General features: G+C 38.4%; 1 protein-coding gene across 1 annotated transcript in view; it reads left to right on the plus strand.

The window, feature by feature from the left end:
• Positions 1-2,125: 2,125 nt before the first annotated feature.
• Positions 2,126-25,990, plus strand: part of LOC104617407 (STE20/SPS1-related proline-alanine-rich protein kinase-like) — a gene marked incomplete at its 5' end in the record, with an annotated part of 42,251 nt that continues 18,386 nt past the window's right edge. Inside the window, 5 exons of the mRNA XM_010282722.1 lie at positions 2,126-2,248; positions 2,378-2,410; positions 4,381-4,448; positions 22,462-22,514; positions 24,523-24,591. Coding sequence (XP_010281024.1) covers positions 2,126-2,248; positions 2,378-2,410; positions 4,381-4,448; positions 22,462-22,514; positions 24,523-24,591 — 346 coding nt within the window. The remainder of the gene's footprint in view (positions 2,249-2,377; positions 2,411-4,380; positions 4,449-22,461; positions 22,515-24,522; positions 24,592-25,990) is intronic.

Here is a 25,990-nt window from a genome sequence, read left to right on the forward strand (position 1 = left end):
TGATGATGTAGACAGTCAGAGCCCACTGATTGTGCCTGGGTTGATTGCAACCGAGTAAGAAATTGCTGTACTACTACTGCTGTTGACTTTTGCTGGGTCCTCCCTCCCAAACACACATGAGCTTCTTGCACCAAGCTTTGAGGCAGCTAGAGCTAAAATTGGTGCATTAGGCGCCTGGTAGGGGAAACAGGGAAACTAGTGCAGAATTTGTCAAGCAAGTGATGGAGTAGGATATTCCCCTGGTGTCCTGCATAGGTTTCCCCTCTTCTCAGTTTCAAAGGAGTACAAAATATGGAGAAACTGAGCAGAGCACTCTTATTTGGGGGTGCAGGGAAGAAATGTAAGGGAGGAATATCGTAAGGACTGAGTAAGGTACAGAAATGTGCTGAGGTTCTGGAAACTTCACCCTTTCCTCTGGTTTAGTCTTACACGTGCAAAAGGGAAAGGAGAGGAGCAGATGGGTGTTTGGGGAGGCAAGAGGGATAGAGTGCAGACAGACACCAAGATAACTGCTTTGTTAAGGTTTTGGAAGAAGGCTGCTAAGCTCATACTCGCTCCTGCTGTTGTGATGTCAGGCCAACTAGCTCCAAATTGTGCTTGGTCCAAATCCAGAACAGAAATAGCTGAAGTGCTCAGCTCTCTATGAGAAGCCACCTTGTAAAAATTGTATTAATATCTGCATCGCACAGCTTTCAAGAAGCTCATGAGCTCAGATTTCCAGTGTCCTATTTTCATGCCACACATTCTTTGCTGAAGTACTACCTGATGGGATTTAAAAGCAGCTGGAATCTGTCATGTGCTGCATCTCTCCCCGCATTGTGATTTAAAGCAACTGGGAGGAGTTTAGAACAAGGTTACTACCAGTTACTACAGTACTACTACTACTTCAACATTATGTTGACAAACCAGTAATTTTTCTAGTCAGACATCAGGTCTTTTTTTCTTTTTTTCTTTTTTTTAAGCTTCCTGTTTTGTGAGGTAGCTGTGCTGGCAGAGTGGGTTTCCATCACTGCCACCAACCATCAGGGTGGTAGAACGAAGTTAATCAGTGCTCAGTATACTTCAGTGCAAAACAGCACAATCGGGGATCTGTGAAACCAAAGTTGAACCAGGCTGTTGTATGTTACTGCAGATACTGGCAAACAGGATATACCATTTCGAGCTAAGGCCATCTGGTTCATAATTTTTTTTTTTTTAAGTTATTTTATTAGATGTCTTCTCCAACAGTTGGTCTTGGCCTGAAACTGCTTTTCTGCCAAGTTAGTTCTCTCTTTTGTGTGCTGTGAACACTTAATGCTCTCTGTTCCTTTCATTCTGTTACCAATGTATATAGGCTGTTTTCCTCAATAACTTTTCTCCTTTTTTATAATTCAAAAGAATATGCTTTAAGCTTTAAGCTGGGGAGCTTACCTGTACAAACATTTGAAGTTGTGCAGCAGGAACTGTATCTTGGTTCAGTAATGTGAAATAATAAGGGAAAGCAATTCTAATCTGAACACCAGTGGGGCTGCTGCTTATTGTGCTGTGCTTCCAGCCATCTCATAGGTCTCATAAATGCGTACCAAGGTGTGGGAAGAATTGTTGGGTGTTCTTTTGTTTTGCTCAGATAAGCTGAACACGATCCAGGAAAAACCAGTGTGTTGTCAGACTGTGAAAAAGAGTGAGGTGGCACTAGAAGAGTATGTAATTTTCAGATGTAGCTGCTGAATACTCCTATTAAGCCTTGTTAGACTGTTTGATCTACCTGAGTTTGGTGGGATGCATGTTTGCCTACCTTCTCAGTCTGCACATACCTGGTGTTTTTTTGAAATAAGGATAATTTTACTTTTAAAGTATCCTTAACACCTTTACTCATTTTAAAGCTTTTTAGCAGAAAAATTGAAGTTTTTTACTTGTGTCCCAAGAACAAGCGGTTGTAAAATACGTTCAAACTCCGTTTGCCTATATGAATTTTGCATAGGTTAGCTGTTCCCACTGGCTCAAGGATGACCTCTGAGGTCAGATATTATTCCAGTATGCCAGTAACTCCTCCAGCAAACTAATGAAAGCATATAGATAAAAATAACGAAGAATTGCTCATTAACCAGAGCACCAATAAAGACTAAAGTTGTCTCTGTAATGGTAGGTCAGACGAGTACCAGGTTCCAGTGGTCACCTTCATAAAACAGAAGATGGGGACTGGGAATGGAGTGATGATGAAATGGATGAGAAGAGCGAGGAAGGCAAAGCTGCTGTTTCTCAGGAAAAGGTAACTTTTGTTTATGCCAAGACATTTGTACTCTGCAAGGTAGTTCTGTCTTAATGTTAATTGTTAGTATTTCTGGATCTTTAATGTATAAAGTTGCATAGCTCATATCTCACTTCATTTGTTTTCCAGTCACGAAGAGTAAAAGAGGAGGAGAACACAGAGGTAAAAATGTCTTTATCAATTTTTTTTTTCTTCCAAGTGTTTGAGTGAAGGGTTTTCTTTTTCATTTCTGTTGTTAAAAATGTGAATTGAGGTGGGAGTGTTGTTCTGCAGCCTTGTATGGCAAGTACTTGCGAAGATAGAGCTGTATGCAGTTGGGCCTGTAACGATTAATGTGAGCACACACTGGATAAGATGGATAGGAAATTTAAAGTCATGTTATGTTTGTGCCCAGGAGAATTAGTTAAGATAGGTAATTTCTCTGTTTTTAATGAATCTTCATAACTGGATCACACTAATTGCTGTCTTTTTGTCAGAGTAATAATGGCTGTTTTTGAGTAGCCAGATCTCCAAATAATTTTTCACGCTTAGGATTTGTATCACGACATGTAGTTTGTCATTAAAATGCTTCATCCCGTATACAGTAAAATAGTTCAGTAATGTGGCATAGTAGTAGATTAATTGAGAGGAATAAAATACCATATTGAGTTTCATGGCCCTGCGCTGAGAGTGTGGGAAGCATTGCTGCTATAAATAATTGCTTAATAGGATTACTGGCTTACAGCCAAAGTGCTCTTTTAAAAATGTCTATTCCTTGGGTGGATGACCCTTGCCACTTCACCTGCAATTTTAGATTTTCTGATTTTCATTGGTGTCATAGAAATGTTCTGAAAGACTAACAGCTTCCTGCCAGGTTTGGTCCTGTTAGCTCCTGTGATGACCCCAGTCTTTCCGTTGCAGAGCTAGTTGACATAGTGCTTCAGCATCTGAGATGTCTTATGTAAGTTGAGTACAGGGGAAAAAAAAGAAAAAGGGCTTTCACCCGACAGAGGTTTTTATGTCTTAGAAATTGAGAGTTCTGCAGTTTGTGACTTAGTTTGTACAGGTAACTCTTATTATGAGTTGTTTAGTTTATGAAGGAGAAAAAAGTCTCTGCTTGAAGTCTGCTGTTGATTTTTCTTTTCCTAAATGCTCCAAAAGTTGACTTGGAACTGAGCCTAGTGCAGCTTGTCACTGTTGGTGTGTGCCTGTTGGTCTTTGGGCTGCACGTTCCTATACACTGAAATAACAGGTCTGCTGAAGATGCAGAAATAATAGTAATAGTTTATATGAATGGAAGGACTTAACTGAAGTAGACAAATATCTAGTCCCCTTTTAGGGATTAAATAAATTTCCAAATATTCATTAACTTATGTTTAAAATATTTGTTAAAATACACAGATAATAAAATACAGATCTTGTGTAACTTTTTAAAGTAGCTTTAATGTGAAAAACTGTTGGAAAACAATCAAATTAATTTTGTGATGCAAGTCTTTCATTTTGGGAGGACTTGACTGTAGCCTTTGAACAGGCTTCTCTGAGCGGTGACAACATACCAGGTTGGATACGAAATCATAATAGGGCAGAGGACCCTGAGGTACTCTGTACGTAGGATACACTTTTACTTGAGACATCATATAAATGTTAGTTGAGGGCTGGGGAGGATATCATAGTGTGAGGGAGGAGTGATAGCGTGAAAAATGTTCCTGATTTTTTCTCTGTGAAAGACATTCTCCGAGCTGTGATGCCCACTTTGATATGCTACTAGTTCTTTGCAGATGGGTAGATGCAAGACTTCCTTAACAACCAAAGCTGTTACGCAAAAATAATGTGAGTAGTAGCTTGGTATTCTCACTGTGTGTATATTATTTATTAGGTTATTGGAGCTTTGATGGAAGGTGGATTAAAAGCTCTTACATGCAGTGCTTTACGCAGGCCTTATCATTTGTATCTCTGCAATTGAAATATGGCAGTTTTACTGGAATCGGCTATATTTTAAGACTGTGTTACTGAAAGTGTTTAAAAGGTTTCTGAGAGTTAGAGGATGTGTAAAATATTCTGTGCTAACTTCAAACTGTTAGCATGGCAAGTATTTTGGGATTTTTTTTTTCCTTTGGCATCCATTATAAGAGTTTTTGCATTTTCTTTAATAGTCTCAGCCTCCTGTTAGTGACGAATATAGTGAAGTTCCATGTGCGGTGAATCTTGTCTTAAGATTAAGGTAAGAGATTCTTCTATTTATTTTAGCATTGCTTTTTAGTTGGCTGTATTATTCTTGATCTCCCTCATTACTTTCATAATATTAACATAAAATAAGTGTTAACCTCTTTAATCTCCCAATATGACCAGTATGAATAGTGTTTCTGTGACTAATTGCTGTCTTTTAATTGCTTACTGAAATAGTGTAAAATGAAAAGCAGAATATGAATGTGGCTTCAGGCTAAGTGTACCCTTCATTAAGTATTTTCTTTCTTTTTTCACTTGCAATGGAGGATCACAGTGAGAGATTTTTAATGAGTTTCTTTCACACTTCAGCAGTCAGCCTTTGACAGAAATAAACCATAGCTGTATTACAGGTTGCCTACTCAAAACGTTTTTCACTGGCAAGTTTCATCAGCCACTGTGGAGAAATGACAGATACTGTAGAAAATGGATACAAATATGTTGTTTGACTTTAAATTTATACTTAGTTAAAATGAGTCAGATTACCTTTAATTAAAACTAGTTTATAACTAACATGTGAATTGTTTAATTATGTGGTCTAGTTCTTGGATAAAAGTATTTTTTCATAAGAAGCTTTGATAACTTTTAATGTATTTACAGCCATTTTCCTTAAATGGCTAGCTTACTTAAAGAACTTACTGCCACTCACTTTAAAACTTGTTTACATCCAGTTTGTATTGACAGGATATCTATGAGAGGTTGTAAACTCTTTATTATTGCTATGGGGAGAAGTTAAATGTTATGGGGTTTTTATGCTAACAAAGAGATAAAAAGTCAAATAGAGAAATATTTACAAAATTACAACCAGTGTGTTAGAAACAAATAGCAGAGTTATGCATAACAAGTAGCTTTAAAACAGTAACATAAAAAAGTGTTAGTAATCAGAAAAAAAAAAAAGCCCTACAATACCAAGTTCTAAAATCTATTATCTTCCCTTTGACTACCTTTCTAGTGACAGTTGCAAAAAATTGTGTGCCTGCCAAAGGCTGTTTACTGAAAGGGAGGAGTAATAAATTTTATTGTGGGGAAAGAAAAGAGTTAGAAATTATTTGGAATCGGTTTAGTTGTCCAATTTACATAACTGCCCAGTTATGCTATCAATATTCTTTTTCATCTCTCTGCTGACAGACAGGTAGATGAAACCATTTACCAAGTGGACCCACTTATACTGCCATGTGGATGGACTAGTGAGGTGCTCTGGGTATTTTTAAATTACAATGAAATCTATAGTGTGATTAGCTTCTACCTAGTTACTTGCAGTGTTGGCATATCTACAGGGCAAATATTTTAGTCCTGCAAGTACAGTGAAATGTCAGGGATTATGCTTTCAGTTTTCTGCAGCTCTTAAGCCAGAAGTGAAGGGAATTGATCCTAGGAGAGTTGAGTTTCAAAACTCTTATTTGCCAAATGAACTTTTGCTCTTGTTAAGAATCCTCTTAATTCATGGGTGAAAAAATTCCGTCACCCTACTCTCCCTGAAAACAAGTCTGTATTAACTAGGTAAATGTGTTACAACTAGGAAGGCTTAGATGGTTACTGGTAGAGAGGGGAGAAACAAGAATTGCAATTTTAGGAACCAGAGAGTTTCCTTTAAAGAAAACAAAATAGTCTTGAACAGCAGATACACTCTGGGGCCTGGGAACACTGTTGGCGGTGTCTTGGAAAAAACAAAAATCTGATGCATAATTTTGCAGAATGAATTTTGTTAGTTTAAGCTGACCTACTTTCGAGGGAAGAATGCTCTGCAGTGCAAACTCCTGGCCCCATGTGAGCTCTGGCTGCGTCCTGCTTCAGTGGTAGGAGGTGGGTTAAGTTACACATCTTTGCACTGTGTGCCTGGGTTTCCTTCTGATGCAAACCTCAGCATGTGAGTAGGGTCAGAGCGAGCACATAGTCAATGTGTGTGTGTATGGCTGGGGGGGGGAATATAGGAGTGTGGGGTACACCAAGCAGCTCTCCTTTCCTGCAGTTGGGACTTCGCAAAGTGCGTATCTGAGAGTGAGGGCTACAAGCTCCCTATACCTCTGCCAAGTGGTGCAGATTCAGCGTTAGTACTAAGTATTTCTTTATATTTGCTACTTTAAAGGCAAGACTGACTTTGTTTATGGAACATTCACAGAAATTCAGGGCAGCCACAGGCTAGCTGCTATATACCTTGTGCTTAGCAAGGTACCTCTGGTAGCGTTTGAATAGTTGTGCTTCCTCTCCTTGTTGACCCCAGCCGGGGAAGAGCTCAGGCTGCTGTAAGCATGGCAAGGCTGTGCAGTCTGCTGAGTACTTGTCAAGAATTATATTTGAATGACTTGTTCAGTAAATTCACAGAAACCTTATTTGGGGAAAGGAGCTGATGATTATTTGTTAACTTCCAACAAAATACTCATGTTTCTTCCATTATTGGATTACCCATGGGGAGTTATCTCTGCTTCGTTTGCCTGTCAGTGTCAAGTATCCGTCAGTATATTCTGTTAAAAGCTTTTCATCTTTGACCCTACTGTAGGCACATTAATAGTGGCTCTGGCCTGGCAGAGAGTGGTTGCACCCAAGAGTAGAGGACTCCTGGGTTCTGATTTTTGGGTCTGGGTCACTCTGGGGACATAGTGACTGTGGTAACCATATAGTGCTGCTTTATGGGCATAGGATTAGGAGTCTTCCTCCCAGCCCCAGAGAGTCTCAATACTTGCAGCTTGCCACTCTGCTAAACAAGGGCCAGAGTAGGCTTGATGCTGGATTCCAGTGAAGTATGGACAAGCTTGTACCATGCCAGGTAATGTGACAAGTTACAAAGATGCTGTTTTGGGGAAACAGTAGTGTTCAGAATATTAAAGCGTTAGTGCCTGAACTATTGTTGTAATCTGTTTTGCACTAATTCAGCTGTTTTTTGTGTTTTGTTAGCAGAAGGGCAGTTGTATGGGGTTCTTTTGTAAAAGCCTGAAAAATAAATTACATTCTGTATTATAGGAAGTAAACCTGGAGGCCCTCAGTCACTCATGGTCAGTCCTGGATTACACAGGAAGCCACCCTCTGCATTCCAGCTGTACACGGCCATCCCTGAGCTGGAATCATTGCAGCGTGGATAAGCTTACATCTAGGGCAGCTGTATATGGAGAAAGATCCTCTGGCCCCTAACTGCTCTCTTTTGTTATAATTAACTTACTGAGTAAATGTTTTTTGAGTATCTGAAAGTAAAAATACTGCTGGTTTTGGCATTTGCAGTGAATAAAAGCAGTGCAGATGACTTGCGTTGTGTCACGCAGCATTCCCTTGGGACTGTAAGGTAGTAAACAGCTAATATCCTCATAGGGGTTTCTGCATTTATCCACCTCCACTGCAGATTTTAAACTACTCTGTTGATGTCTTTCGATGAATTGGTCATTAAGTCATATATCTGATAGAAACTTGAGCACATCAGAGGATTTTTATGGGATTTGTTAAAATGAACTCTAAGTTGTGAACCATATTATTATGGAGCAAGTTAGCTACAGTATGAGGATAGAAACAATTTAATGTGATGCTTCGTCTACTACTATTATGTAGCTTTTAAAGTATGGCTTGATATTCAGATAAACACTGTGAACATTAGATGCCAGACTTGAAGACACAAAGCTCAGTAGATCATCCAAAATGTTGGAAGCTTTTTCTTTTGCAATAATTCACTTGAGGCAATCAAATTATATAAACTGCAGTAGCTTGATGAGTTCGGAACACACTGGTTTTAGATGATGAGAATTACTGTTTTAAAAAAAAAGTTCAGTACTGATGTGGATAAAAATGTAAATACCAGCAAAATACAAGAAGAATGAATTGACTGATGGGGAGGATGAGAGGGGAAGGGAAGTAAACACTTCAAGAGAAGGCTCAGGAAGGTTTCATCTCTGCATTGCTTTCCTTTTGCTTCCCCAGAGAGGGGCGATGGGGTAAGGCGACAGCAAAATGTGAGCATCTCAGATGGGAATGAGCCTTCCAGAAGGCATTTCCACAGGGTCCTCAGGCAAGAAGGGATGGTGGAGAGAAAGTTCTGATGTCACTTGTGGTACTGCTAAGTCTTTGGCTCAGGAACTACCTTTGTTGCAGAGTTTGTCATGGAAGTTGATGTAAACATTTACAATCAAAGAATCACAGAATAGTTTGGGTTGGAAGGGACTTTTAAAGGTCATCTAGTCCAACACCCATGCAATGAGCAGGGACATGTTCAGCTAGAGCAGGTTGCTCAGAGCCCCGTCGAACCTGACCTTGAATGTTTCCAGGGGTGGGGCATCTACCACCTCTCTGGGCAACCTGTGCCAGTGTCTCACCACTCTCATTGTAAAAATTTCTTCTTTACTAGTCTAAGTCTGCCCTGTTTTAGTTTAAAACCATCACCCCTTGTCCTATTGCTACAGGCCCTGCTAAAAAGTCTGTCCCCATCTTTCATGTAAGCCCCCTTTAAGTACTGGAAGGCTGCAATAAGGTATCCCTGGAGCCTCCTCTTCTCCAGGCTGAACAACCCCAACTCTCTCAGCCTGTCCTCATAGGAGAGGTGTTCCACCCCCCAGATCATTTTTGTGGCCCTCCTCTGGACCCTCTCTAACAGGTCCATGTCTTTCCTGTGCTGAGGGCTCCAGAGCTGGATGCAGGACTCCATGTGTGGTCTCACCAGAGTGGAATAGAGGGGCAGAATCGATACCCTCAACCTGGCCGCGCTTCTTTTGATGCAGCCCAGGATATGGTTGACATTTAGAGCCTGATGGGTAAAAACAACTTAATATGAGGCTTGGGAGTGTGGGCCACAAGGTTCGAAGAGTAGTGCTTGGAGATTTGGGGTAGGGCAAAGCCTAGGGAGATGGGCAACATTCAACAGGACTGAGGAGGGAGAACAAAAAGTGCTCCTCAGGCTTTTTTTTTTTCCCTCTTTTACAATGAGGCTATGCTACACCAAAACCCGTCAAATTTTAGATGATGCTTTTTTCCTAGTAGTATGTTCCAAAAAAGGTTTAATAGTACCCATAAAAATTAAAAATTACCTTCCTGAAGGAGGAATTCTGGCAGAAGAATCAATGTATTTCAGTAATACTTTTACTGGATGATCAGGTTCTGTTATTTTCCCCAAGCAGAGCAGGGTTGGACTCATTCAGTAATTGAGTAGGGAATGCCAAATTAACACCAGCCTCTGTTTAGTGCAAATTCCGTGTTGTGGATGAGAAGCACAACTCACATTCTGCAATAATCTTTAAAGAATCCCATGGCACTCTTTATACAAGTGCTGGTATTTAACTCTGTTAGCCTGGATGGATTCCAACTTGAGTATCTGATTTTTCTGTCCTTAGCTTGTATTTAATACCTTTTTGTTTTAACAATTTTCTCAGTGGGACTAACCTGTAAAAATATCCTCTACTGTCTGAGTTGCTGCTTCTATTGGAGATGGCAGCTCCCAATTTATTTTCTATCTTTTCCACTGTTGTGTCTAATTCCACTGAAGTGAAATTAGCAGCAGCGTGTTTTAGGCAATTCCATGCAAAGCTTTTGAAAGGCTATAGTATTAAATACTTAATACAGACCGTTAGTATTTTAAAGCTCAAGTTTTAATTAAGAGACTGCTTGAATTTTGCAATGAACTGAAAATACTGGTGGTTGTTTGATCCATTGCCACGGCGTGTAACTATGATCCAGACTCTCTGAGCAATCGTTCTGTTGAAATACTGATGCTTCTGTATCCTCAGCCTCACGGAGCAAGAGGGATTTGAGAATGGGGAGGAATGAAATCTGTAATCCAAATTTTCTCTTGTGAGGCTGTGCACACCGTGTGTGTTGGCAGCAGACCCTGGCAGGAACTCTGCAAAGAGAGGTTTAAGGCAATTGTCTGTGGTTTAGACCTCCGCCAGGACGGTTCATGCCACTGGGGAAAGGGGGCTGGAGGAATTATCACCCTTGATCCGAAACTTCCAGTCTAACTACTAAGTTGTTACAGATTTGGGAAGGTCACTGTCAGAGGGTTTGACTATTTAGATTAATAACAGAGACATTTCATGTTAAATTAGGAGACTTGTTAATGGTTAATAGTTAAGAATTGCAAATTATCTGAAGCAATCTGAGATTGTTAAATTAGCTCCTATGACAGGAAGATAATTTACTGATGGTAATTTGGAATGTCCCAGGACCTAATTTAATACAGTTCCTGCACGCTAGATGAATTAAGCCCGTCTAAGAACAAAAGGGGCAAATGGAAAATTTTTACCTGATGCACTGGCAAATGAGATACTTCTGCTGTATTATTGCATACCTTATTGAAAATTGTGTGTAGAGAAAATGCTAAGGCATTTTTACATGTATGTAATGACACTCTGTGTTATGTACAGACAAACATTCGTGTCTATATTTCTTACAAAAACATTTCTTCAGTATCACACCTTGAAACTGTGTGCTGTTTGATCCTTTCTAAGGAATATATCTTCTGGGGAGCTGGACGGATACAATCTGGAATGACAAGTCCAAGTTGGAGCTAGTAGCAGGCAGTTGCCTATGCCGTGCTACAGCAGGAGAGTTGTTAGGACTTCAGTGAAATGTGATTTCTTCTGCGTGCCAGAACATGAGCTGAAGTGCTAATCTTCCTGCTTTCATGTAGGCCTGTTCCTGACCTCTTTCTTAGAAAATTCATTATATGTAAAGTTACGGAATAAGCGTATGTGGCTGGAGGTACCTCTCAGGTTGTTAATATTTAAGTTTGAGGCTTAGATTTTTAGGAGGGAAAAAAAACTCCTGTAAACAAGTGACCGCAAAATCTGTTCTGGCTAGAGGCAGAATGAGCTTGATAATTAGCTCAGTGCCATAACCCAGAGTTCTCGATTCTCTTTCTCTCTTTCTTTTTTTTTTTTCTTTTTCCTTCTAGTTGTTTTGGTATCATAAAAAACTTCTATAATTCCTGTTTCTTTTGTAAGAAGTGGGGCTACTGTGTATCCTTCACCAAGGGCAGGTATTTCTCATGATTTTTGCTATTTAGAATGGCTTCTGTTCTCCAGTGTATTTAATGACAAAATCCACAAACAAACTCCCAGCTGTGTGGTACATTTACAACTGGAAAGGAACAGAACTTCTCCATAGGCTGGGAATTGATCCAGTAACAAACATCATAAACAAAACCATTGTGGAATTCTTGAAATAAATGTACCTGTGATGACAGAACTGAGCACTGTTCTATATTTTATTTTGGTATTACCTCTGTGGCCTTGCCCTGGGAACTGGGGAGGAGTGGGAACATGGTTACTGAACTGAATTTTATTTTCACAGCATGGAGACTTGATTTAAATAACGTGTTTAATCATGATTAAATCATGACTGAAATCAGTAAGGAGGAACCCTTGATTAAGCTATTGATTCTAACCCTGTTTTAAAAATGGTAAATTATGCATTTCTTGTTCACTACTTAAGGATGTTTTTATGCCTTGCTGTATTTTTATTGAAAATAAATTAAACATTTAAAAATTTATTTTAATTATGACCTAAATAATCCTGAATGCAATTGCTACTTATTTTATAGAGAATTGGTATATCTGTTTATCAAAACAACTTTTGTATGTAAAATTGATAATTATTGAGCCAAGGAATCAATATATTGTTTCTGCTTATTAAATGTAGGTTATTAAAAAGATTTGCATGTCTAAATATTTAGATGGCAAGGAATTAGGCATTTAACCTGCATAGCTGTGGTTTGTAAATTAAGCAGGTAGTTGCATTTGGGGATGTTGCTGATACCGAAATTTTAAAATCACTAAAACTTTTTTGTTCTATTATGACTTCTTATTGTATTATTTACAAAAGGAGTAAAAAAAGAGGGGGAACAAAAAACAACAAAGAAACCCAAACACCACCCCCAACTTCCTTTATGTTAAAGGAAATAGTTTAATGCTTGAATTGACCTCACTGTTAAAAGTAATTTTATTTGTATTATTAATGGAATTTATGTTAATGGTCAGCTGTAATATGGATTACATTTTGATAATTCAAAATTTAATTCTAATTAGATAATTTTCTAATGGTTTTAAAGACATCACATTTACCTTCAGAAGGCACACTGTTTCGTCCATCTGAATGTGGTGACATAGTACATGTGGCTGGGTTGAAACCATTTTAAATAACTTTGTCTGTTTTGGCTGCTTGTTCCCACTTAGTGTTGTGCTTCTCTCTCTTTCCACTTTGCACTGGTAGGAGTGTTTCTGGGACTGTGCTGGGTCACTATAAAGCAGTCAGGTTTTGGTTGGTTGGTTTGTGACTTCCGATATTTTTGAGGGGAAGGCAAAATTTTAACTCAATTGATTTCATTGTTCCTGTTTTGCTCCACAAAGCAATTGCCATTGCTGCTGTAGTGGGGCCACTGGATGGCCACAAGAGATACACCGGGACACAGGTGGGACAAGAACTTAACATATGAGCAGGCTTTGCTGGTGAAGCCTATTTATTGTAAAGCTACTTTTGAGAAACTTTGGCCCATAGCAGGAAAAGTAGATGAAACCTTTGAAGATTTTTAAAACAAAGCTTAGACTTTTTGCCATGCTTCCCACCATTCTGGATAAGCTAGTCAGGATCCACGAATTTTAGATGGATGATACGCAGATTGTCGTAATTTTCTGGTGGCTCAGGTCTCTTTCTGGTTTACCTACAAGTCTCTTTTGGTTGTGACGGTAATGTACTGATAGATCGTCAGGAGTGAAAAACTCCGAGCTGATGGCATTGAAAGGATGCACACATCCAGGGAGTTTTTGGTTCAACATATTTAAAACGTTCTTTGCTTTGATAAGGCAAAAGGTTTCACTCAGCCTTCCCTCAAAGCCTGTGTTGTCCACTTGGGGACTTATATGTCTCTATTAAAAAAATACATATTCCTGCAGAACTTGTTGTAAGTATTTTGTCTTGATTTTATAAATGAAACCGCTTTTCTAGAGCTCTATTCTGAAGTACCTCTAGCCTCCTGGCAATGATCTGCCTTTCACACTTTCTGATTTAAAGAACTGAAATTTTGATTCAAACATTTTGGCCATTTTACAACGCAAGTTGTTTTTTGCAAGTTAAATCTTTACCACTGCTTTTAAAAAAACTTTTGTGCTAATTCAGGAATAATTTTAGGGAAAAATTTATGAATAATATTGCCCTCTCTGTAGCAACAAAACTGATATCTCTTTGGTTAAGTTGTTTCTGCCTGCTGATCTATGAGAGCCGGTAGGAAGTGTAAGCCTCAGAAAAGATGATGCAAGTGAATATTGCTTTTCACTGCCTTTCACTGCCTATGCAGAGAAATGGGTCACTGACCATGGAGGTAAAAAAATACTGTTTGTTCTGGAGTTTGCTGTTTGTCTTAGCTGGGAACGAATATAACAAGGAAAAGAATTGAAGGGCTTGTAACACCCTTTTGATTTAGCTCTGGCATCAGCAGCTGCAGAAAGAGAGACGACCCTATTTAAAAGCAAGTTTAGGCATAGATATATCTAAAATGCTTCTAGTTCTAACACCTTTATGTCAAGGAATCGTGACTTGGGGCTGTAAACCAGTGGATGGAGAGGAAGGACTTAATGTTCATATGTTGCTTCTAAAATGACAAACACTGTTTTGCAGACTTGCCTGGTGGTACTTGTGTGTATCAGCTAGTTTTCTTGTGTTTCTTCTATCACACAGCTTGTGCATTTTCTTAGTTTTATGATCATATCCCATCCATTTTTACTAGATTGAAAGCCCTCTAATTTCTTTTAAGTCTTAAGCAATGTGGGACTCGTCAGTTATGGATAGAATTGTCGTGAAGTCCTTTCCTGCTGGAGGAATGGTCAGCGACCATGGAGCTGTGGACAGCGTTCTTAGCTGATCTGTCACTCTAACAATTCACTTGGTGTGGCTGCTTTTTGTAACGTACACTTGCTTTTTCTGTATGGTAGATGGCATGCAGATGGTAGATCTTTAACAGGTAACTGCTGTCTCATTCCAACAGCCTAACAGCCAAATGACAGCGTTTCATTGTGATGTTGGCTATTTTTCAGTCTTGAAAGTGTCATTTGGCTGTGTTTTTCCATTAGTATTACTGTTACCTTTTGAGTGATTAAAGTGTGGTGCATCATTTCAGGGATCTGCTTTTCACCGAAGAACATGTACAAATTAAATGGTAGTGGCAGCGTTTTGTGTATTTAGCTTCAGAGTTACTGTAACTCAATGTTGAACCATCCTATGCTAAACATATTTCCTTCTTCCGGTCATGTATATGGACAGGCATAAGTTGTAAACCCATGGATTTTTTTCAGAACCACTGAAGTAAATGGTTAAGTTTTAATGGACTTCAAAGAACTGTATATTTCAGGACTACATTTTACTAATACAGAGATATTTTTAGTCCCATTCTTGGTGGCAATCTGGAAGACTTGATTGAGTCTGGCAGACTTCAAACATCTATTTTGCTCCTATCAAATGTCAACAGAAATGCCCTGCCACTTAATCTAGAGTTCACCTGAAGCCGCTAAAAATAAGTTCAGGAGAACCACCTCTCTCCGCAATACTGAACAGACATGATCTGCTCTTGATAGTATGGAAATGTGTAATGGAGGAGGCTGGATCTTGATTGGTAAATGACAACTGAGCATGGAAGTGTTAGAGAGAAAGGGACTTACATAAACATGGTGAATCCTCAGGAGGCTAATGCTTCTTTATACAACTGAGCATGGAAGTGTTGAGAGAAAGGGACTTACATAAACGTGGTGAATCCTCAGGAGGCTAATGCTTCTTTACAGTAAATGCTCTCTTCTGTTGTGTTTATGTGATCCCATGGGAGCTTTAAAGTTCTGATTCACAAAATTACTTTAATAAACAGACTTCCTCTTATTACTGCTTTGGATCTGCTGTGTGCAAGGTACCACGACTTCAGAAGAAAAAAAAAAGGAGGGGGGGAAAGAAATGAGCTGTGATTTTTTTGTAGGGTTGGGAGAGGGTTCTTGCTTTCCCTGTCCTAGCGGAATAAATAAATTCCCACAGCTGAAGCATAAGAAAATTGCAATGCAAGGGAAGTAAAGGGACAGAAGATTTAAATGCCAGGTCAAACCTCAAATTTGGGACCAGTGGATACATTCATTTTCTAAGATTCTACTCCTGCATCCTCTTTGCAATATAGAAAGTAAAGTGCCAGTTTGCATTTCACTGTTTTGTGTACATTAACTGTGTTCTGTAAATATAGTTGAAACAAAGTTTTAATTAATCGAAACTGAGATTGGAAACAGGTACTATATATCTTCAGTACAGGTTTTTAATAGACAATACTTAAAAAGGGGTACTGTATCACTTAAGCAGGATTTTCCTTGAATCAAGCTCTATAGCTTGCCACAAAGTAAATTCTGCAGGGGCTGGGGCGGGGCGGGAAATCAGTAAATTATTGCCCACTGAGAAAGTAAACTCACAGCTGTTTTCATGGAGTGGTGCTGTCTCCACCTCTTTCCATCTCTCCATTGCTGCTGTTTTCTCCATGTGTAATACTGGGCTTTGACTGAAAAATACAACACCCGTGGAATAAACTAATGCTATAAAAGCTAGGTTACAAAGGGAACCGTGTTTAACTTGTGCATTATGCCTTAAGCATGTGAAAGTGAGAAATGGGTGACAAGTTATCATGAGAAGGAAGATGACCTTTTGAATTTGAATAACATTTGGTGTGGCCAAGTAACTTTTGTCCCTCCAGCATTTGAATAGCATGGAAAAAAATGTAAGCAAAATTTCCTTTAAAAGAGCCTACAAACCCTAGTCTTGTGTTTTTCCCTTAGTTATATTTCTTGCATTGTACACACAAAGATCTTGCCCCTGAGATTTAGAATGAAAATTGGATGAGTACAGCCCTAGGATGTACGACCTAACCATCACTCTGATTAGTCCACTCAATTCTGATGTGAAGTTCTGCTTTCTCTGCTGTCTAAATGAGCAAGTCATTTAAATGTTTGTGTGGTTTTAATTACAGCAGCGACTGCAGTGAGGCAGTGCAAATACCATACTGCTTGCCCTTGTTTCTTAAGCTATGTTGTCTTGTTTTTTCCATTCTAATTTAGTTTGCTTCCAGGGCAGTTTGAATGCAGTTCAAATTTTGGAGGGGAGGAGCATCTGCGAGACCTACATTTTGGACAAGTGTGATAAGTGTGATGTTTATTTTCAGTGTGTGTATTTTGTTAAAGCACACTGGCTTAGACTTGGCTGGAGTCACTAGTCCCTGATGGTGGGGGAAATTCTGTTCTGGTGGGAATAGGGCTTGTAGGAGTATGGGGAGAGGAAGGGCTGGTTGGTGAAGGATGACATGTGGCACCATGTGTTTTGGTGCCATTCATAATAAAGTTTTTTACTTGAAAACTAATTTATTTTTGGTTCCAAAGAAGAATGCATATTCTGCTGTAGTGTTTTCCACTAGCCAGACTTGTTAGGGTTTGACAGAATTAGCTATTGACAAACTGTTGCATTTTAGGGAGTGCACACTTGATGCAGATTATTTTTTTTTAACATATAGATCAGTTCTGTTGCTGAGTTCTAACTAGTCACAATCTGAAAAGTGGATACAAGAAATAAGTACTCTTCTGACTTTCTTCCGAGAATGCTTTCTTGCTTATGATTTGGTTAATTGGACCATGGCTCTCCTCAACACTGGTCAGGGAGTGCCTCTTTCACCAGGCGACCTGTTCTTTACAAATGATGGAGATGCTCTGGCCTCTTAACTATTCCCCAGCATGGGCAAGCCAAGGACCCTTGCCTGGGCAGAGAGTGTATTTTGTTGACCATACCATAAAGATAGCTTTTGGGTTTTTGTTGTTTTTTTTTTGGCGGGGGTGTGTGTGTGTGTCTGTGTGTGTGTGGTTTTTTTGGTTTGTGGTTTTGTGTTTGGTGTTTTTTTTTTTTTTAATGTTTTCACTTAGTTCTCCTTAACTGCTAACATCCTCCATGTTCAACCGGAGACCAGGAAAAGGAGGATGAAAGAAGGAAGATGCACACATCTAGGTACTTCCTTCTTCTATCTTTATATATCTAGATAAATAGGGAAAAAACCCATAAACAATAATAGATATATACATAAAAATCTATTCAATTTTGATCATGCAGAAATACGGAAAAATAAGTGAAAGAGAAGGTGGAATGTGCCGCGGATATACAGATATACAGATGCTGCAGCATCTGTACGTTGGAGTCTGTTAAAATAGGTTCAGTGGTGAGGAAATGGGCTAATAAGAGTGAATACTCGTTGCTCCAGGAGAGCTCTATCTTTTACTGCTTCTACTCAGCAGTCCATAGAAATAGAAAATATTTCTATGCCTTGTTAGGACTGCATAAACATAATACAAAAAAAGATATACTAATGAAAAGAATGGTTAGCATCCAAGATGGATAATGTTGGTGTAGAGCAATGAACTTTTAGGTGGGTTAAGATCACATATGTAAGTGGACAAGAATGGGATGATGAGAACTTAGATTTTTAGATTGGTTATCCATTGGAGGGATGGGAAAGAGGGATTAAACAGCTGAATTAAAAAGTAGCATTTATTAAGAAAACAAATAAAGTTTCATGGAGGGGGATGTATTTTGTGAAATGCCAGCAGAAGTAAGTGGCCATTGATTGAAAGCATGGATGTCCAGTGCCTGTAGTGTAGTCTAGACAGTCCTCGCTGTCTACATGACATAGTGACAGAATAGGTGGTGATGGGGAGTGCCTGTAACTTACGGTTTCTGACTTCATCTGAAAGAAGAGAAGGAAGAAAATCAGGGAATCTTGCTTCTGCTGTAACTAATCAAAAACCAGAAATGATGCAGCTTCCATGCGGTGTGTACGTACTCGGTATGGTTTCACAAGTCAGCTTTGTTGATTACCATTCTGTTATCACCTGCGTTCCTGGATGCTCAGCTCCGTATAACAGCCTGTGTAAACCACGTCTGGTGATCAAGTAACCGAAGTCTGAAAATTCAGCAAGCGATGCAGAGAGAAAACCCGTGTGTTCTTACACACATGTACACGCCCTTCTTTTGGCTTGCCTTATTGGAGAATTTTTTTCTTCTTTTGGGAAGGAAGAGTACACAGTTACTTAGCTATGGTGAGGTGCGTCTCATCCAGGAATACAGACTCTGCCTAAGGGCTATATGGAAAGTGCAGAAGCTTGTGTGAAACAGAAGCTGATGTTTCTCTGCATAAGAAGTGGTGGATAAATTTGTGGGGAAAGAAAAAATAGTAGTAAAAAAAATTGTTAAATCTCCTGCTTGATATATAATCAAGCTATCCCAGTATGATTTAGACCTTAAGTTTAATTCCAAGACATCTAATTTTCTTGAACCTCACTTTACATGATAGACATTCTACGTTTAAGGACAAAAGAAATAATGACATTTAATGTCTCCAATTTACATTTGCATCATTACAGAAACATGATTTCCTATTTTAATTCAACAGTGTAGATCTTTCATCAAGTGTGTGGCACGTATTTAATTGACTGTAGCAGGAATTACGCTATCATTAGGTAATTATTTGAAAGGCTTTGTCTTTAAATGCAAATGACTGAAATCTCTTTCATGTCTTAGGATTTTTTCAGTAGAACCCTGTCAGTCTGAACAGCTGCTAATTTGTTTATTCTCTAATCCTGAGTTTTGTAAATACCAGCATTGTTCTGCAAATCATTTCTTTCAAAACAGAGCATCTGTGTTTCATACCCTAATGACAGGTTGGTCTAAGCTTATAGGCAGAGGGCTAAGTAATGAAGTTGGGCATTGTGCTTTTCTGGTTCTTTGAGGAAACGTTACTCCCTAGAAGATAAGATCTAGCAATCTTAGTGTGCACATCAAGTGGTCCTGATGAAAGCAAAATAATAATGAAGACTTGCAAAATATGCTTTCATGAAGTATAGAGTTTTAAATGCTGAAATGACTTTGGAAGAAAGGTGGCTTCCAAAACATCTTAGCATGGTGTGCTTCAGTGTCACCCTTACTCAAAGCAGTTCTGAGGAATTCCTCCTGTTGCAGATGATGGCATAATGAAAAACATGCTGCAGGAAATAAATAAACTGCAGTGTGCTAAATGCCCAGAAGTATTTAAAATTTACTACTTTTGAAAAGAGATGGGCTGTTTTTAATCCATGATAATCAAGGTATATTAGTCTGTAATGGCACAGAGCAAGAAGCAAATAAGAGGTATTATAAGAAATGGCAAAAAGGTCTGAGTTTGCATTTTAAAATAGAAATAACTTTTTCACGAATACATTAGAGAAACTAGGGACCATTAAGAAATGATGAAAAAGATAAAATTATTAATCACAAAGATACTAAGTGCCTTTCTTCAAATCCTATTTCTGTTTAGCAGAAATAAAGTCTGTGTGTGCTGCTGCATGATAAGAGTTTAATGGATGTAAGTAAAAGGAGAACTCCAATGGAACAAATGAAACACTGCTTGAAAACTCTGCCTACAAATAAATCAACAAGTCCAAACAGTTGTCACAAGAGTTTATCAAGGGAACTAGCAAACTAATTTGCAGTAACAGTGACACTAACTAGAACCGGAGAAGTGTCTTGAAGACTGGAGAAGAGCATGAGCAGCTTTTAGGGGAGAACTTGAGTGCATCTTCTATTTGGTGGAATATGTGATAGAATAAATAATTTATGGAAATCAATAAATGTCTGGAAGGTAATGGAACCTTAAGTAAAAGCACTTACAGGCTTCTAGCAAATTAATCTTGCCAAACTTCCTTTGTTTTGCTTTTCTGAATAGTAGTATACCATTAGAGAGAAAGCAGCAGCAACCTAAGTTCAAAGTAGTTCAGAATGTAACAATACCAGATAGCAAAGTTGGATGGCTGCATACATATCAAGCTTCCTTGAATTTTCACCTTCGCTTAAACAAACAGATTTGACTCATTAACTTTCTATTTGGGACATTCTGCAATTTGGAGACAAAGTAAAATACATCCCATTTGCATCTTGCTCAAGGAAAGAGTTTGTATGTAGAGCAGCTGGCATTTCACATAGCTGTGTCAGTCTGTTAGAAAGTTGGTTAATTTTCATGAGGATTTTTAATTACTTAGTGCCTTTTTATATGGTGGATGTTCTACTTGTGGGAGGTCTGTGGAAAGATATAATCTGAGAGCCTAATGTATTAGTTTCTAGACAGGTAACCGCAAGAGTGCCCAATCTACAGAAGTACTTCTCAGCTGATTTTCGTGTTTGACTCTATGAGGATAAAGATATGCAGGCTGGAGCAATTCAGTATAGCTGCTAATAAGAAGCAAAAATTTCTGGTTTACCTCTGCAAAGGTGTGAGATTAAGTTTTTATTCCCTTGATTTCCTTCTTCAAAAGTGTGTACACTTTTGTGTGTACACTTAGATACTCATACCGTAGGATGAGTATCTAAGTCTGAGCTGCATCCCACATTCACTCAAAACATACCACATTTAAGAAGAATGCTACATTTCTGTGCAACTTCCCATTTTTGGAAAGCGGCAGTTTTAACAAGCTTATTAAATATAATAAATTTCAGCAAAGGGAAGTGGATTGTTGAAAGGGAACTCAAAAGATGGGTCATATATTCATTTTTTTCTTTTTTTTTTAAACAGAAAGCAATCCAGGTTTTTCTCCATAGAGGAGAGAAAGAACTGAGATTCATACTAATTCTCTGTTGAATAAAAATAGATAGTGCAATATTCCATATAATGGCAGCAGACTTCTACAAGAGAATTAAATGAGCCTTATAAATCTGCACTTGGCTAGCTGCATTATCTGCAGCTTTGTATTAGTGATCTGAAACTCCCATAGTTTTTTTTTTTTTTTATTTAAAGTAGAATTTTGGGAACCTGAAACTTTGAAGCATTCAGTATATTCAGTAAATGAGTACTTTTCATTTTAAGCACTGCATGTGGCATACTTAACTTTTCAGGGTTTGCTATCTTGCTTTTGTCTGTGTTGCCAATCATTCTGGTTTTTGTTCCTGCATGTTGCTGTTTTTTTTGACTCTAATATTTTTATAAGTATTTAGCAAGTGATAATAGCAGTAAGTCACAGCTGAGTATGCCTGCCTATTGGATTTAGCTTTCCCACAGCAAGACTTCATGGCCTGGTATTCTGAAATATGAGCTTGCATACAGTTTCCTTGCTGAGGAGAAGAATAATGGACTGCAAAACACATTCTGTTGCTATTAGCTTTTCAAGTGGATTGAGCTATTCATTGGAAAAAGACTGTGCTACAGCAATTAAGTTCATCCCTATGCTCAGATGGCTTGCCATTTCCAAAAATGAGATGGACCTTCATTTTGTGAAGAGACTAATGTTTTATTGATGGTAGAAATTATTAACTAAAACTGAAGCTGGAAACATGCAAGGAATGGAGATTTGGAGCATGGTATGAGGCTGTAAAGGGATTCTTGAACATAGGGTTTAAGTCTCTTAAGATTGTGTCATACACTGAACTGGTTAAAGCACTCTTTGTGGCAAACGGGAAGGCAGAAAACCTTCGGCTTTCACACTCTGCTGCTTACCTTCTGTATAGGTAGAACCTCACAGCTGAGACAATGGTGGTCAGTGAAAGAAGCTACCAATTTCAAAACAGATGTATAAACATTGTGCATCAAATGCTGCTTTTCAACATTTAACATTTGCTAGATACTTTGTCCCTTAAGTCTAAGTGAATATTTTTTTACTTTTGGAGGAGAAGGGGTAGTATATACAACTCAGACTATGTTGAACTAATAGAGTCAGTATGGCAGACTGTCTTTTGAAGATGAAAAGGAAAATATTTTTCAGAGCACCTTATTTTATCCTTTAGGTTACTGAAGGCACTTTTCAGCTTAAGCATATCTTTCTGTTAGTTTTCCCTAAAATACTGTCATGAAAACATGGAGTGTCTCTAGTCTGTGTGCTTTGGGAGAGATGTGTTTTTCAAGTCAAGGAAATTCATGCTACAGAAATGTGGTTGTCAATGCCATAGGTATTCTTTGGTATTCAGTACGAACTGAATAGTTGTTCTGTTCTGTTCTTCATTACATTTTAATGTATACACTGAATGTTTTTCAGGAACTCCAGGAAAGAACTTAATGACATACGGTTTGAGTTTACTCCAGGTAGAGGTAAGGCTCCTTCAATTGAGTTATTCTCTTATTGCTCAAAAAGGTATTTCAGAAATTGATTACTGCTTATGGTTAATGCAAACTACCTCTCTGGAATGTTTCCTACTGTGCAGAGCTTTATATTGAACTTCACTTGAACAGGAATAGCAGATGTATGTAAATTCTAGTGGCAAGGTTGCATAATGCATAGTATATATTAGAAGACTTGACCCACAGTATACTTTATCAATTTCATGTCTTACCGAAATGATCTATGTGGTATATAAGATCTTGTATAGCAATATTTACAGCTTTGGAGTTTCCATTTTCACATTCGGAAAACATTGTAGGAAATGGAATATAGTAGCCATAAAGGTATATGTGGTGATGGTTGGTAATATTTGAGTTTGTTTCCCCTTTTATTACTAAGTCATAAAAGAAGATCTGTTAACAAGTATGGACTGCATACCATTTTTCAAGTGCTGTCTTCAACTGAAAGTTGAGTTGCATCTCTAGCTTTAATATCATCACCAGAAAGAAATTCTGGTATTGAAACTTTAAACTCTACTGCATGCTTGTAGAACTGTATTGGCTTTCCAGTGCTAAGAATTGTAAGAACTCCTAAAACTTTCTTTTGTTTGAAGGAAACCAAGTATTACTGGGATGAAATGCATGGGAGGCTGATATGTTGAGTAAGAAGGTGTCATCCTTGTTACACAGCATCCCTTTGAACTATGAACACATTTCATATTTCTCAGAAGCCAGTATTTGCTATATTTAGAATAGCCTTCAAAGAGTTTCCACCTAATTATGAATCCAGACTGGAAGAGGTGTCTCTCTTCCTGTAAATCGTACTAGCTCTCATGTGCAGTAGTTCTGTGCATGGATATATTCCCTGTTGTCTACCTGCATTTGTCATTGATTTTGGCAATGGGTAATAACAAAAGAGATCTCTTACTTAATTGGGTACAGAGCATCCTGGTTTAGTCACTTGTCAAAAGAATTACTTGAATACTCTCTAAGCAGTTACATAAGCTATCTGAGAATTCTTACTTGATCAAAAAATAGAGGCTATGACATAGTAGAGTACACCAGGACTGTTCCTAGTAGTCACTGAGACAGCCAGAAGGCAGCTAGGATTCTCATCTTCAGAGCTCTCCAGAAGTTGCAGCTAGCTCAGCTATATTCTTTATCACCTGTGTGTGTTTCTTGAGGAAATAATGCAACTGTGTAACTGCCTCAAAGCATGCGCTCCATGCATATATTTGGTGTTGAGGCCATATTACAGTTAAGACTTAGCTGGAATTTAGGCTTGTTCCTGCTGCTTCCTCCTACTTACCTCTAAGCCTTCTAAAGTCTTCATCCAGGAGCAAGTACTAGTCACTTAGGAATTAACCCACTTGGGTGCAGCAATTGATGCAAAGCTCTGAATTTCCTGGATCACAGTACTTAAAAGCTATCATAAGCCTAAAGCTCAAAATAATGACTGTTCATCTAACTCCTTTGCCCCACTGGTAACAAACACGAAAGCCTATATAGCACATCTCTATCTAGATATCATACACAGAATCACAGAATCATTAAAGTTGGAAAAGACGTTTAGGATCATCAAGTCCAACCATCAACCCAACACTACCATGCCCACTAAACCATATATGCAGAACAATGGAGAGGATAAAGAAAACAGCGAAAACCACACCAAAACGTAGTTTATTTTCTTGGTTGTTGAAGATACTGAACTTGTAAACGTTGTAGGAATACGTAGTTAGATAATAGAGGAGAGATGCTAGTGGCCAGGACAGGTTTGTAGGGGCTTCGCAAAGAGTGAAATCATCATCTCATGCGATTTGCTGTGCAGAGGCTGATAAGATAATTATCTTTTTCCTTCTCATTAAAGAAAATTTTGAATTTAAGCCTGCCTCCATGGGTGTTTTGGAACTAAATATATTTTTGTTAAATTGCATTGGATACTGATACTTTTTGTTGTTTTTGTGGGCTCTCATACTTATTCATTTCACCTTTTGGACAGACACAGCAGATGGCGTTTCTCAGGAGCTGTTCTCTGCAGGCCTGGTTGATGGCCATGATGTAGTTATAGGTAAATTACATTTTTGTTTGCAATTATGCTCTTGTGACAAGTTTGTGTTAAATGGATGTGAAAAATGTTTTCTCTAATGCTGGCTTTCACAAAATCCTTTTTGTCCTAATTTTGCTTTCATGTATGCATAATTCAATCAATAAGCCAATTTTGATACCAGTCCAAGGATTGCTTTTAGAAGTCAGAACTCTTTAGTGGTTTGAGAGGGATGATATAATATAGATCTCCTGAAGGATTATTTACAGTTCAATGATTGATCATTTTTAGTGCTAGCTTAATTTTTTTGTTTAACAGTGAAATGACTTTTCAGTAGGATTTTGCAAAGTGTGCTTTGGCAGCTCTGAAGTTAGTAAGTATTCTGCTTGGGTTCATGGAAGTAGAAGCAAGCCAGAGTTCAGTATCTATGGAAATTGCACCTAGAGATATTATTTCTATGTTAAAAAAAAAGATCAGAAATGTTTTCTGGCTGCTGAGAGGAAAGATACTTCTCTCTTTTTCTATTCTGTGCTTCAGTAAGTTTTTAATTTTATTTTATTTTTAAATGAATTTCAGTGCCTGGCAAAGATGATTAATTCGGAAGTGCTTATTTCTGTGCAGTTCCTTCTCTTCTGGTTGCTCAAGACCAGTAGATATATAGTTATCAAAACCGGAGCAGGGTTAGGAGATGCTAAGTATCTGAGAACTGAATCGAGGAATACTAGCAAATCAAGCTTTGTGTTGTGGACAAAGAAGTTCATACCAGTTGGTTCAGATATCCTTACCGAACTCCTCAATGATACGGAGAGTGTTTTATAAATCCGTAAGTTCATGTGACTTGCCTGGAAGATTATCTAAATAATTCTTAGTGCATTTGTAGGATAGCTAAAGTAGTTTGGAGAGAAGCCAATACTTTTTGCTTTTGTATGTTCAGAATACAAGTTGATTCTAGCTGATATAAGAAACCAAAGCCCTACCTATGCTTTTATTTCAATTTCTGAAGAAAAAGTGTTTAGGGGAGGTTCGCAGATGGTACAGACTAGCAGGCACTCTTGGTCACTTTTACTGTGCTGTAACTATAAGGGTTCAGGGGACAGGGGCAGCTTGGCCTTAGTTTGTTGCCTTTTAAACATCCAGTATGAAAAATGTTGTTACCATACTGCTGCTGATGTTTTTGCTAGAATTGTTACTGCCACAAAATACCTTACTTCATTTAGAAATAATAAATAAATACTTCTTTTTCTGGCTAAGAGAAGAATTGTTACCTGTTGGCTGTCCCATCTGCCTGGGCAGTCAGCTGGCACTCTGTGTTGCACAGAAGTCAGTCACGGCCGGTGATGCTGCAGTGCAAATCCTGCTGGGACCCAGTGAGACCCCTTTTCCTGTCTTTGCTCTTCCCTTTTCCCTTTGCAAAGTTCTCTTC

Source organism: Phaethon lepturus, unplaced genomic scaffold, assembly GCF_000687285.1.
Source record: "Phaethon lepturus isolate BGI_N335 unplaced genomic scaffold, ASM68728v1 scaffold4162, whole genome shotgun sequence".
Taxonomy (NCBI): domain Eukaryota; kingdom Metazoa; phylum Chordata; class Aves; order Phaethontiformes; family Phaethontidae; genus Phaethon; species Phaethon lepturus.